Source organism: Mytilus trossulus, chromosome 1, assembly GCF_036588685.1.
Source record: "Mytilus trossulus isolate FHL-02 chromosome 1, PNRI_Mtr1.1.1.hap1, whole genome shotgun sequence".
Taxonomy (NCBI): domain Eukaryota; kingdom Metazoa; phylum Mollusca; class Bivalvia; order Mytilida; family Mytilidae; genus Mytilus; species Mytilus trossulus.
In genome coordinates, this window is record NC_086373.1 from 25,158,643 (window position 1) to 25,174,155 (window position 15,513).

Below are 15,513 nucleotides of genomic sequence, written 5' to 3' on the forward strand. Positions count from 1 at the left end.
AACAAAAAAAAAGTTATCAAAGGTACCAGGATTATAATTTAGTACGCCAGACGCGTGTTTCGTCTACATAAGACTCATCAGTGACGCTCATATCAAAATATTTGTAAAGCCAAATAGGTAAACAGTCGAAGAACATAAAATAATCAAAGTTCTTAACTGCCTGGTGTAGAATCATGCAATACTGCAGTTTAATGTAGATGAATGCACCCACCAGTGTGTTTCAGTCAGCAGCAAATTAGTCTTATTATACAAATTAAATTTGGTTTGCCGTTACACAGACTTAGGAGTATTTTCTTTTATATGAAAAGGTAAAATCAAAGGCTTTGACTCACAAATAGTAGTTAAAAACGGCTGGATAACCATTCATCAAATTTTGACTTGCAACGAAACACAATGATTTCAAACTAGTTACTGAACAAATAATTTCAACAAAATAAGTGATGTTCAGAAATGCTAGTATAAATATTCTGTATGATTTGTTTTAAAATATCTAAACAGGCTTCATTTACATCAAGATTTATTAGCCTTGTCTTATTCTTTTTTTTACCACTGTATGCAATCTGTTTGCAGTATTTAACTTGTCCGTACATGCAGGGAGCAATGTGTTGCATGTATAAGCTGATTGAAGTTTTATCTGTAACATACTAGTATATGCCTTCTTTATTTTCAGGTCAGTTTGTACATAAAAAGATATCCCTGTTAAATATTAGTGTTGACAAGCATGGACGAAAACATGGACATTTTAGTGAATTTAATAATTTACACAGATCTCATTTCAAAGCAATTTTGCATCAGAAGCCAGACATTATTAGTAGTGAAAAGTTGTGGTGTTGGAATGTACATAAGAAAACCAAAGGACTTCTTAACGACAATTTACAAGAGTACTTTGTTCCTGATATAACTTCTGTATAAATATGCGAATTCATTTTTACATTAATGTACATGGATTTAAGCTCTTTATTATAATCATCCATACCTTTAAAATGTCATGCACATGATCACTTTTCATAAGTGAAGATAACAATTATTTTTTTCCTTTCATGTTTTCTAAGCGCAAAAAGGCGATGGAGCGGTTTTTGTTGCTCAATTTTTGTTTCCTGTTTGATTTTAGTTTTTGATACTAGACTAAGTAATCTATACTTTTTGAAATCATCAATAATTTTCATGTAAAACTTTCATGTTTATTTACAAATTTAATTTAATACTTTCTTGTTAAACTGCAGTATACATAGATGACAGTATGTGTTCTGTAATAATCACTATTTTATACCATATTTGTTCATTTTTAGTAGTAATCAATCATACTTCATCTATGTAAATATATTTGATGATATTTTATATTATAAAATAAATGAAAAATGTGTCCATGGGACACTTATGTTGTCCCTGCTTGCAATTTTTCCATTGATAAAGCGGCATAATTAGAGAACAGTGAAAGTGACGCCACCGAATTTCGAATTTGATCTGATCTTTGTGGTAATAAGCATTGCATATTAGTTTCATTACATTTATATGCGGCAAACTAAGGTTAGGAAACGAAAAATTCAGCATTGTTTATACATTTATTAAGGAGCATTACGATAGAAGTGACGATACACCAAATCGAACTTGATCTGTGTTTTGCTGAAATAATATTTGGTTGAGGCAGAACGGAAACTATTTGTGGGACATTTGTTCGTACGGTCAGCTGTTCATCGTCTGTAAAGGGTTCGGATTAACAACTGTTTCGGTCCGATTATTACTGAAGATACATCAATTTACAGAATGCGCCTCTAGTGCTGTAAAAATTGGCACCGTAGATAGTATATGCCATTCATATTCTATCTATTGTCTTTTTGTTTTTATTGAAGCAACATTTATAATATATTTTTATTAAACGATGCATACAATTATTTACAAAAAAATGCCAGATATACATGTATTCATATTCTTAATAAGTTGGTTTGTTTCAACAGCTCACACTGCTAAGTTGGTAAAACATCCGAATGGAACAAACTTTGCAGTTGAAACTTGTTTGACGAGTCAATTATCCCAGATATCTTTTTGTGTAAATGCCAACAAAGATGTCGTGTTTCTGAATTCTCCATTAGCTTGAGTTTAGCTGAAAAATATTTGTTTGGTCCAGTTTTATTAGACCTGCTGATAAAGCTGCCAATCAATCCACCTTTTTTTCTTATTACCTTTCGAACTGAAACTGTTTCATGGAGAATTTCCCCTGCAAATAAGAGCAATTGAATTGTAACAACAAGTATAAAAGGATTAAAAATGGAATACATGTAGCAACTTACCCAAATTCAATCATGTATGATAACTTTAATCCATCTTAATAAAAACATCACAAATAGCTGTTTGTGCAAATTATATTTAGTTATCAAAGGTACCAGGATTATAATTTAGTACGCCAGACGATCAAGCACTTTGATTTTACCTTGGACAAAGTTTCTCTTTATTTTTGTATTTCATATTCTGATGGAGACTTTCTTGGCAAACATATTTTTTCTCGCAATGTCGAGTTTTATAGGTAATTTAGATTATTTATTAAGAGGGCATACTGATTTCTTGCCTAAGTGGATATAATGTTATACAACTATATTTTGTACTTGCATGGTGTGGACGACCATTACTTCTATTCTCATTTCAAAAGAAACAACGTAAAGAGACTGATCAGAAAACAACAAAAGACTGATTCCTGTACACGAGTTTCCAAAACAATTTTGGCTGCATTGTCCTTGGTTTGATTACGTATCGATTAATTCCCACAAAAGATTCTTATTTGGTTAATATAGGAGAAGCAAACTATTTGAGACCATCAAATCGAGAAAGGGACGTAAATAACGACCATTGTAGTGTGATAAATAAATTACCTAATAGTCCTGAGCTTCTTTTCGACAGCTTGGTAAACTTATCAATATAGAAATTGAAGTATTTTTTTCCAATATGTAGTACTCTTTTCACCCGTAATGTTACTTCATGATTAAGCTGAAATCCAGCCATGCTACTTTTATTGTTACTGCACATTATAAGTTTTTCTGAAGTAGTTTCTGTGCAATTAAGCAGTGGCCAATCAAACTTGCGTCCATTATATAATATTCCACTGTCGATATTCATCAGGAGGGTATGGGCATGTATTGACACAAAAATATCAGAAATGTACATCTTGTCCTCTCTGAAATCTTCCGTTTCTGGTATAATTCCTATGTTCACTACCATTTCTGTTTGAAAAAAAAAAGATATTATAAAATGTTCTTTACTTTTATCACGATCAGGGCAAGTTTGATTAATTAAAGTTTATATACAAAATACCAAAAAAAACGTATCTCTTCTAATCCCTTACCATTTTATAGTCATCCAATGCAAAAATACAAAACAAAAAACCCACTGCCATAACTCGTTGAATACGTTTTCAATTGAACTTAAAATATACACACTTTAGTCTTTATTTATAATTTCAAATAACAAAATACACATAGATTTAAACAACGGACGATATTGAACATGTTGAAGAGAAGAAAAAAAGAGAAAAATAACAAAGAAAAACATCAAAAACAAAAAGAAGCCCTTATGATTTCTAATATAGAGAAAAGGGAATATCTCTCTTACAAAAACCAAATACGACAACAGCAATACCAATGTGCGTGTAAAAGTAGTATATATAGATATATGCGTATCAATTCCAAAACCACAATACTATAATTGTCATTAGCAAATACATGTCCATTCTAGTGAATTAAAAGTTGACAAAACAATCATGTGCAGTGGAATAGTCCAGTGTTAATTTTTTTTTCTCAGCAATTTCCAATAAAGGCGTTTTGAGATAGAAATTAAAACATACATCAAAATTCAAACCTTTTGGATACATATTACCTTTTGGATACATATTACCTTTTGGAATTTGAAGTATCCTTACGATCGAACCGGGATCGGTCTTTATATCAAAGCAAAAAGGATATTCAATACCCTCTATTCCAAACTCGAAATGTGGATCTCCTTTTGCTGAAAGCATGAAAACACACATTGCAAATTGTTCTGTTAAGTCATTTTATTAGTTTTGATAGTTCATATTTAATAAGGAAATATAAATTTAGCTATCGGAAACACATTCGAAGCGGCTTACTCCACCTTGCCCTTTAAAATTTAATACTTAGAAATACTAGTTTACAATATAGAATTAACCTGGAAATATATGCTCATATAGAAGAAGATTTTTTTGGTTAAAATGTACAATTACGTGACACGATCCATGTTATTACCAATAGATTCTCACATTGGTTTCAGGGTGAAATTTCAAAGACCAAATAGATAAATATTCAGTGTCTATTTCAAAAAAAATACTGGTCATGACCTATTAATTATAGGTGCTGAATTTGTGTCTATTTTTCAATATATTTTACAGTTTTCGATTATATGTCTATGTGCTATTATCTTTGTTTATAAGTGTCTTTTGACGTGACTTAGTATTTATATATCCCGGTATCTGCCATTTTATATTAGGAGTTCCGTACTCAAGAAGTTTTTACATTGTTTTTTTTTTCATTTTGTGTATTTTTGTACATGTATTTATAAATTACCTAATGTGTACCTCATCGGGAAAGTACATAATAAACTCATCATAGATACCAGGATTGACATTTTTCATTAACGCCAGACGCGCGTTTTGTCTACAAAATACTCATCAGTGACGCTCGAATGAAAAAAAATGTTAAAAGGCCAAATAAAGTACGAAAGAAGCAGCTAAGTTTCATTATACGGTATATTATATCAACTAAAAATATACAAACAATATTTGTATCGGCTCCTAGTAAATTTACTATCAAGTACAACATTTGTTTTGTTTGCGTCAAAATGCTCAACATGGAGCACCCGTCATGATGATCATGTAAGTACAAACCCAGTAAAAAGCTTATTTAGTAGGTTATATTTGTGAAAACTGGCGGTATTGCAGTTACGACAGTAGAAAAATGTCCGCTATCATCTGTGAAACAGATATTTCATAACGTTCAACCTACTCGTGAAAGAGTCCATAAAATTAACGAAGGAAATACATTCTGTAGTTTAGCTTCATCATTTGGAAGTCTTGGTTAAATAGCTTTCTTGTAAGCAGCAACACTATATACTGTTTGTTTAGTTTGCTCTTACAATGTAACAAAACAATAAATAACCGTCCTTAAAGTAAGAGGTTTGTCTAGCTATCAAAGCAGTTTAATTTTCTTGTTCTTCTGAAAATGCCTGTATCCAGCCAGGAATATAACAATTGTTTTTCACTCGATCCCTTGGTTGATAACGTTTGATTTTGTCAGTTGTTATGGAATTCCCCTTTGTTAGAATTTATATTAATAGTTCGGTTCTTTTGTAAAACATTTTTTGTACTGTCACCACAGTAATGTTTTCCCCGTGCATTTTCTAATATCGCTTTTTATTAATGACTCTGATGTATTTCGTGTTACGCGACTTCCAAAAAAACTAGGGCCGGATAGTATCTTTGTGTACTTATGTTGCCCTCTTTTATCACAAAAGTAAAGCCTATAGAATCACCTGAAAATTCGGTACCTCTTCGTTTCGGCTGCTTTTCCTTTAATTGATCTCTTTGTTTATGCGCTGCTGCATATACACCTGAAAATATTAAAAAAAATCAATGCTTATAAAAATTTCAAGATAAATATCTGAGGTCATATGATAATGTAAGCATCTCACCATTATGTTTTACAATTCAGCATGAATTGACCCGAGACATTAAAAAACATTAAAACGACATCAAACATACACGGTAACATGCGAGTATTTTTCTACTTATACTGTGTAGGCTATCCAACAAAAACTGTATCCATCTTTACAAATAGGCGAATGTTTGGTTTTAAATTTTTGAGACATATTCCATGTATTTCACATCAGAAAAGCATCATTTAAGATTAATGTTGTATCTTATTCTCATATTCCTACAAGTATTGTAGATATATAATGACGCTAGTTGAATCATACATGGTGTGATTTCCATTTTTTTTGTCAGTTTTTATAGTTTTAAATGACATAAGTTGAAAACAGCGGTTTACTTCAGATCTATCTTGATAAAGCTGTATGTGGGTTTTTCTCAAAAATGGAAGCTATAATGATATTCTAAATCTGCGTATACATAAAGGAGAGGAATGATACCATTTTTCGTTAATTGGTACAATGTATGTATTGATAATGCAGATCTAGAACGCTTTTTGTGAACACTTTAAATTTGTATTTACCTTTTACACTTTAGCTGAAATGCCTAACCTATGCTTTGAAATGTATACCACGAGTTGCATCTCGTATACCACAGTGTGTTCCTTTAGTACATAGTATTAACAAAGAAAAACAAATTTGAAACGACTTCATTTTAAGGCAGTTAAGGTTGTGACTCAAATTAATTGTTTGCTATTTTTTTTCCCGTACAATAGACAAAGAATATAGAATAATTTCCATTCATACGGCGGACATAAAAATTGTTTACTGCCTTTTTTGACTGAAATGCTTATTTTTTTTTTTATAAAACTACTATTGATGATGGCGAAATAAAATGTTTAACAAATTTAAAGATTTCATCAAAGTCATGAAATTTTATCAGCTGTAAGGTAGTCATTGGTACATGAAAAACGTAATATCAATTTAGCGTGATTAAACGTTTGAGGGCTTTCATCCGGGTTTGAAAACAAGATCACCTACGATTAAGAATTTTATTTACGTATTCTCTTGATTAACATCAGCCAGTGATTGTTTTAAATCTACAAATACTTGATCTTTGATCTTTGATCAAGAAACCAACACAGTTAAGCTAGAAAATATCACAAAAAAAAATAAACAAGAGTAACGCCGCTTTTCAATTTGAATAATGTGTGTGTGTATTGATGACTGTCTTTATCTAGAAATTTTGTACAAAAACGAAATTTGAATTGTTCAAATGATGAAAATGGATTCCCTCTGCCTAAAATAAGTAAATATAAAATCATTGTACTACCCTTATTTCATTTTTCAAAGATACTTTTTTGTACTACAGATAAATACACTGGGAATGTTTTCATGTGTTAATTTGTATAGTACCTCTTTCGTCATTGTCTAGGACACCACTACTGTCTGATTTGCCATGTCTTCCAATCAAGACTGCAGTTAGTGGTGTAACATACTTATACTACAAATAGAAAAGTAGCAAATGCAATCAAATGAATATAACACTTATTACTTTCATGCGTCCGAAGTCCGTTTTCAGATTTGCCATCATCAGCAATATTCAAATCAAACCATTTAAAGACTAGTATGGATGAGCTCAAAACACGTGAAGAGCTCTGTGTCGAAAAATCCCACCAAAGATTTCAGGATTATAATTGTGAAAGCCGAACTCGAAATATACATTAACATGTCTGAACTAAAGTATATCTTCTTAACTGTCAACAAACGTTCTTATAACAAGTAAAGTAGATATTCTTCCTTCCATACATGACTATTCGTCCAGAAAAAAATAAAATGAACCCTTTGTATATGTCTTAAGATACATTCATTTTTATTTTGTTATTATAACTTTTAACAACATTAAATTGAAGAATAGTTCAGTATAAAATATGTCAATTCTTTCCAGTCTGATACAACACACTATTTGGTGACATGTTGGCTTCATTATAAATAATCATATTGGTATATTTGTGTTCGTGGCTTTAAATGTGACAATATTTGATAGACAAGAAATATCAGTATTAAGGGAATGAAACAGTTTAAATAAATTTCTACACAAATAATATACTGTGGATTCGTTATTATTCGTTGGATAGCAGTTTTCTTGAATTTCGTGGGTACAGGTGAACGACGAACTTAAATGTTCAACGAATTGCAAGTTTTCTATAGGTTTGTATGCAGACTTCGGCAAAACCACGAAAATAAATTTCCATGAACATGTAAGTTTTCCTTAATCTACAAAAAATTGGTACCCACGAAAATAAATGAATCCACAGTTAAACGAAATGATCAGCATATGTTTGTTAAAGTCATATATGCATAGAGGATAAACCTGATTTTGTTTGCAAGTGTGATTTGTGCTAAAAGTCAGAATGATTATTTATAAATATCATAGTATTTTATTTCTTTATTCTTTGCAGTCACGTTAATGATATGTTCGGCTTTACTTATATCCTTTACGAATTCCTAATCTCAATGAGTAGTTTAACTGAAAACGTTAAATTATAATGATTTTCATAAATTTTGCGACTATTGTCAGATCATTTCAAAATTAAAACGAACAGTACCTGAATAGACATTGTTAAAAGGGTTTCTTTTAAAGCTTTAACCGTTCTAGAGTCATCCATAGCTTTTTGTAACGACATCACTTCTTTTAATCGTCTATGCTTCCATATTGCCTTAATTGTATTTTTACGTCCATCGTCATCAATTACAGAGACGCTTGCGTTCGATAAAATGGTCAGTCCCGATGCTCCAAGTCCAACAACCGTAGAATTGAGAAATTTTGTTGTCTCGTTTTGAAATTTTCCTGACGTCACAATTTCAGAATTTTGAAATAACGTTTTGAAATTCGTTTGTGTCACTGTTTGGTCATTGACAACGTTATCCATGTAGACAATATTTATATGCTTCATTAATGTAGTAGCAACATCGTCGTACACACTATGTATGACAGAACTTGATATACTTGCATTATAAATATGTCTCGAAAAGCCAAAATTTTGAGACGCAATCTTAGACGTCAGGTTTTGATCTGCGCCTTTACCTAAGCTAATAGAAAATATAGGAATTCCTAAAACATTCCTTGTATTAACTCTTTTAGTTATTAGATTTCTATTTGTTATACCAGTCGATGCCTTTCCATCCGTTAGAAATATAATAATTGGTGAACGGATTTCGTCTACCTTGATAGAATGCAAAATCTTTATTCCTGCGAGTAAACCATCATGAATATTTGTACCTTAAAATAAAGAATACCAATTACAAAATACATCGACAAACATTTGAGTATTTTGGGGTTTACTAAGTAAAGGAAAACTTAAAAATATAAATATATGATTTTCAATTGGAGTTTTCCTCGTAGTTCAGTATTGTTGTGATTTTACTTTTTTCTTTTTTTTCATTTTTCGACTCCATGTACATAAACTCATCACAGAAACAAGGATAAAAACTTCATACTTACGCAAGACGCGCATTGTATCTTCAAAAGACTCATCAGTGGCGCTCGAATAAAAATATGTTAAAAAGGTCAAATAAAGTGAGAAGTTGAAGTTCATTGAGGACCAATAATTCCTTAACGTTAAGCAAAATAACGCTAAGGGTTTAAACGTTATGCACAATGATATTTTTCAAGCTATTTGTCAGATCCTCTAAATCATACCAACTCACTGCCTTGGTGAATAATCCATACGTTTATAATATCGAAATGAGAAAATAAACTTTTGACAATAAGTTTGCATTACACAATACAAAGAAACAAAAACCTTGTGTTACCAATTACTGCGAACAAATTTTTTTTCGTGATTATGGAGTTGATTTTTATTCTATATTTATTATTTGAAATAAAGGCAAATAACAATATGAATCATACTTCCCGTGCAAAAAGTCATGTTTACTATGATATTTGATAATAGGCGTATTTGTGGACACATGAATTTAACACGGATATGTGTGAGCAAGGTTCTTTTTTGTTATTTCAGAGCAATTGTACATCTGAAAGTTTACAGTGTAGATATCATAAAAAAAAATGTTATTTAATACCCAAGTTTTAAATTAGTGAATGCATCTGTTGGATTGTGTGATGAATTTAATTTGGTCACACGAAATCAATATAACGAAGTGTATACGTACCTCCGCCTGGTGTCATGAAATGAATCATACTTTTAGCATCAGTAATACTTCGATTAGTTACTTTTTGCAGTTCGCTCTCAAACATACCAAATGACGACTCGAAGACAACAATATTAAACATATCATTCAAAGCAAGTTTGCCTAATATAGTAACCATAGCGTTCTGTAGTTCTGCAATAGGTTCACCCGTCATTGATTTGCTAGTGTCTAGAACAAATACAATATCCTTTGGAATAGCCTGAAGACCAGTCGGTGCAAGAAAATGTACAAAGAATCCATCTTCAATCTAAAGCATATTGAAATACTATACTATTAGTGACTCTTCAAAGTTACTAAGCGTATCATTTTGCACTCCAGGAGTCAGTTTCACAAAACAACGTACTGATAAAATTGGTTTTAAGTCATGAACAAATCAGTATTCTGACCAATCTAAGTAGTAAGTTTTTTTTGTGAATTCGACTCCTGACGCGCATTTCGTCTACATAAAATTTAGCAGTGTCGCTTGAATCAAAACAGTAGAAAGGATTGATTATGTTCCTGGCATATATGCATCTCTATCAAAAAGACGTAGGTTTGTTAATTTTATTCATATAAATAATGCATATCTTACATTTTTTTGTGTCTAAAAAAGAATTGTTATAAGTGCAATACATTTGAATTAAAAATAGTATAACACTATACACTATCCTAGTCGAGTCAAATCTTCCGAAATCTTGTGAAATTACCATTTATCTTAAAATGTTTAAATATGTTGCTCTATTTTTCCGCAATAATATGGATGCCACTTTGTTTCTTCCCCATAATAATAAACTGTACTTCAGCAATGACATTATTTTGGTATTTCTTCCATATTTTAATGTAAATACAGTAGGAATGTGATTTATATTCTTAGGAATTGAGTGTTTCGCGATACTTATATTTGCAAAGCAGATTAGAATCTGACAAGGAATCGATATTTCACTTTATTCAAAATACATTTTCATTTTTAAATATGCAATGTTCTATGAAGTAAAAAAAGAAGCACATAAATATAAGATTACAAGAATCTCTCCAGCATTCTGATTTCTTTCTACGTCATATTGCACTTGTAACTTATTTAGACATTCCAACTTATTCGAAACCGCATTGTATCTTATGACTGCTGATTCGCTACTTGGTCTTGTCATATGAAGATCTTTCATGTTGTCTACAAGAGAAAACATATAAACAAACATATAGCTGATCTCCATATGATAATAAGACTTTTATAGATGGTATACAATTATTTATATTGCGACGATTGTATGTACACTTGAAGAAACTAAGATGTAAACCCTTTATTCAAAGTTGATCTTATATTCGTGTGGCTAATATTATAGGTTCTTTTTGTCATAAAGCTCTAAAATTGTTTTGGTTCTTATACTTCTTTTGCTTTTAATTATTTAACTTTGAGCGTTCATGATGAAGGTCTATTTAGAAAAACTTTTCGGACGCAGGCGATTTATGAAAGACACATGAAATTCCAAGATATGATGATTCACTGGGTGAAAACAGACGGTGTGAAATAAGTTACCTATAACGCAAGATGGAATCTAAAACTGATTAAACAAATTTTGTCCTTAATAAATTGTTCTATCGAGAAAAAAATACTTTTTACAAGTGGTATTTATAAGGTCTTAATAATTCGATACATGGAGTGTTAAAAAGACAATAAATAAAATTGTTTATCTTAAATATGTTTATCGCGATTTCCTTTGATGCACTTTCTTAAATAAAAACGCATTGTAAATTAAAAAAAAATGGTACATGTGTGCGTAGCTGTGTTTGTTTTGTTTAAATATAAAATGATATCTTAGCCAATTCTACAAATATAATCGTTAAACGCCATGCCATACTAAATGTACTTGATTCGCCATCTGATGATATTGAGACAAAAAGTTACAAAGCAATGTCATGGAAAATTTATAAAAGTGCAAAATAATGGATTTCAAAACAAAGAGAAATATTGTTGTCTGTTTGGATTTTTCTTCACTTTAAAAAAAATGAAGTAAATTGTACCATTAAGACAAGCAACTCAGTATTTAGTAAACGTTTACATTCATTATATGTTTATATGCAGTATCGGAGTTTCAAACATCAAAAGACTCTTTAAAATTAATATCATTGATAGCATCACTATTGCACAAGGTTATCGTTTTATTAAATACCGTCTTTCATTTTATTGAATTAAATGGAACCTCTCCTTATTTTTATTGCATCTTTAATTTCAACATACTTATCCCTGCTGTTACTGATCTAAATAATACTAGTTGATACTACAGATATATTTAGTGTTTTTGGATTGACGAAATCGTGACCAAACAAAACCAACCACTTACATTCTTGTGGTGCCTTTTTAATAGTAACAAGAAATAAAGATGTGTAAATGAAAAAGTATCCTTTTGAATATAAAAATAACAACGAAGACTACTTGACAAGACATGGCCTTCAACAACAGGCGAATGGAAAAAGCTACAAATCATTCGTGTTAAGTTATGAAAAAAAAAAAAATTTGCCAGGTCGTATTAAAGAAAAAACGTCTGAACCAAATGTTTGAAAAGGACGATACAAAAATATATAATTAGTTAGTGATTCGATTAAATTGAAGACCAATTTTTAATGTATGTTAATGTTTTTTCGATTTTGATGCACTTTCAGAGTTTTGTTAAATATTTGTTTGTTTTGAGATTGTGACACAGTGACAAAGTGCTGTAACCATATTTTGACTAGTTTACCTATTGTGTCTGTTTTGTTTTCTATATTGTTGTAAATGTAATGGAATCTGATGCGACTGTCATACAAGTGAGAGGCTTAGTGCTATAAAACCAGTTTCAATCCACCATTTGAAAATGCCTGTACCAAGTCAGGAATATGACAGTTGTTGTCCATTCGTTTGATATTTTTTATCATCTAATTTTGCCATTTCATTAGGGACTGTCCGTTTTGAATTTTCCTCGGAGTTCAGTATTTTTTTCATTTCACTTTTTAGATGTTCTTGATCCTTTACAGATCAAACCAACAACAAGAAACATTGCTGTCCGTGACCACACAAACAGAAACTTTTACAGAATTTGATATACACTATGTAAAAATATTTTTTTTAAAATGGGTCAGTATCAATTTTTCTTCACCTTTTTATGTTATTTTTGTTTAAGTTATATTCCTAACACGTGCCTCATAAATCTAAAGTATCAAATATTGATTATGTTTCACTTGTAACTGTCAATCTAATGAACAGATAAAATAAAACAGAATTTATATTGCATATGAAGTTAACAAATCAAAGCGGTAATAACTAAACCAAGGACACTCTTTACTATAAAAGTTGTTTATCTACAAAATGCTTGCAGAAGTCAGAAGTGTGTTGTTTAAAAAATAGAAAATAAAACATTTTAAAAATCGGACGCTGCTTCGAGACGTTTCAAGGCGTACTAAATTATAATCCTGGCACCTTTGATAACTATTCCACAGTACTTACAAAAGATGTGTGAGACTAGAAAAAATAGGTTAGTGAATACGTCTTCTATAATGTATACCGTCTACATTTGCCATTTATCGTTGAAATAACTTCATTATTTATATTACTAAAATACGTTTTCATCACGATGTTGTCTATTTTGACTAGATTTTAAAGTATGATTGCAGGAAAATGAATATTGAATAAATGAAAGTATGATAAATGACCTGATCACATAGTTAATATTACATTAACAATTACGTAAGGAAACATTTAAGATGAAGATCGTCTAAAACAAAAGAATCTAGATCGAACAAGCTGTTTAAAAAATGAAAGAAAACATTTAAAATAGGTAGCGATTCGACAACAATCCAACTGTGTAAATATTGAATGTTCTTTTTTATTGCCGATTTTCACTATTCCCGACCAATTCATTATTTTTCGAATCATTATCATCGTGGTTTTTGTGTCATTTGAGTTCTGTGTTGGTCGTAATTCAATTTGTGGTCAATTTTTCTTATTTCCTCAGAATTATTTATTTTGTGTTCAAAAGAAAGGCATTCGAGCTCAGAAATATCATATCACACTCGATGCAGTGGTAGAATCAATTAGAATATGAATGAATACAACTTGAATACCACTTTACAAAACTGCTAGGAATGACTACAATGTCCTTGGGGAAATCTGCCATGAGTTTTTGTCATATATGTGTTCACATATAGCAATTACTTTACTTTAGTCGTCATTTCTGTATCAAATCATATGTGTTTACGTAGATGCAGTGGTAGAATCAATACAAATCTGACTGTACACAACTTGAATCTCACTTTCAAAACTGGTAGGAATGATGTCCTTGGGGAAATCTTCCAAGAGTTTTTGTCATATATGTGTTTTAATGTGGCAATTACCTTAGTCGTCAGAATTAAAGTTTGGTCAGCATTAGGTATTTATCAAAGGCAAAGTTAATCCGATCAAATAAACCCTTAAAATTTCTGTATCAAATCATATGTGTTTACCTGAGGTTTTTGTTTGAAGATAGGGTTGTCATTTATTCATTTTAAACTTTTTTTTTGTATTTGTCAATGCATCGGTTTAGCATTATGGAGCAACTATTCTATCCAGACACGGGCTAGAAATTATTAAAAATATGCAGTAAGGTGTGAACATTTGTTCCCTGCTCATTGCCTAAGAATACGTTTTCCAGGGGATTTTGGTACTGTTAATTGTGAGAATAGGGATTTGTGCGTTTACGTCATTATTATACATACAAATACACATGACATATATTGACGATTCCAATATGTTAGGCTGCATTTCCTTCTCCTTTTCTTGTAGAAAATAGATAACAAGACTATTGGCAGAAAACATGTTTTAACCTTGTCTTGGTTTTTAGAATTAATAATGTAGGATTTATATCAAAAATACATAATAAACCCGGTTTCATGTTTAAAATGTCAGTCATATAAACAGTTTATTCAATGTTCTAAAATTAACATAAAAACATCGTTCGACAAAATACGTACCTCGATGTACATTTTTCCACACTGGAGACAACTCGAGTTTTGCTAAAGGTTTCGTTTCTTTAATTGACACTTCGATATTTGTATTGTATCCGTTTTCACAATGACCGACAAAAATGTTAATATCATAAACCCCTTTAAGTCGTCGGAGTACCTCTTGGTATGTTAATGTTATAGTGACGTCTTTTTCAGGCTGGATTTCAACTGGAAAAACGAATGAATTTGTGTCCACAAATCTGAAAAAAATATGTTGGTTCGATTATTTTAAAAACGTTAAATCTTTGATAATTTGACAACTGTTTTATATAGACATAAAGTTTACATAAACTTACGATAAAGAAAAGAGAAGATACCAAGGAGTAAATAAAAAAATCAGAAGTCCAATGACACTATACAGCAATATGGTCAAAATGAAAACGAAGAAACATGCAAACAACCATAGCAAAACATTACTCAGACACAGAAATAGAGTATAAGATCTCCATCATTCCATTAGGGTGAAATCAGGTGTTATGGTACGTAGTTCTAGCTCCACACGTTGCATCTGCCCCTTGTTCATTGAAGTTAAAATCCGGCGATAAATTAAAGCAACAGCAGTTTACCGATGTCCAACCTCATAAAACAAGTATAAAGACGAAATAAGACAACAAACAAAACTTTCGGAATCGCATGCACTTGAAAAGCAGCAACCCAGTTATC

General features: G+C 30.9%; 1 protein-coding gene across 1 annotated transcript; it reads right to left on the reverse strand.

Annotated features, from left to right (window-relative positions):
* Positions 1-5,440: 5,440 nt before the first annotated feature.
* Positions 5,441-15,011, reverse strand: LOC134706614 (inter-alpha-trypsin inhibitor heavy chain H4-like). Its single transcript, XM_063565748.1, has 6 exons — positions 14,818-15,011; positions 10,860-11,005; positions 9,820-10,105; positions 8,256-8,929; positions 7,063-7,150; positions 5,441-5,610 (listed from the first exon to the last, which is right to left on the reverse strand). The coding sequence occupies exons 2-6, from the start codon at positions 10,998-11,000 to the stop codon at positions 5,441-5,443; spliced, it is 1,359 nt and encodes a 452-aa protein (XP_063421818.1). The 5' UTR covers positions 11,001-11,005; positions 14,818-15,011.
* Positions 15,012-15,513: the final 502 nt, after the last annotated feature.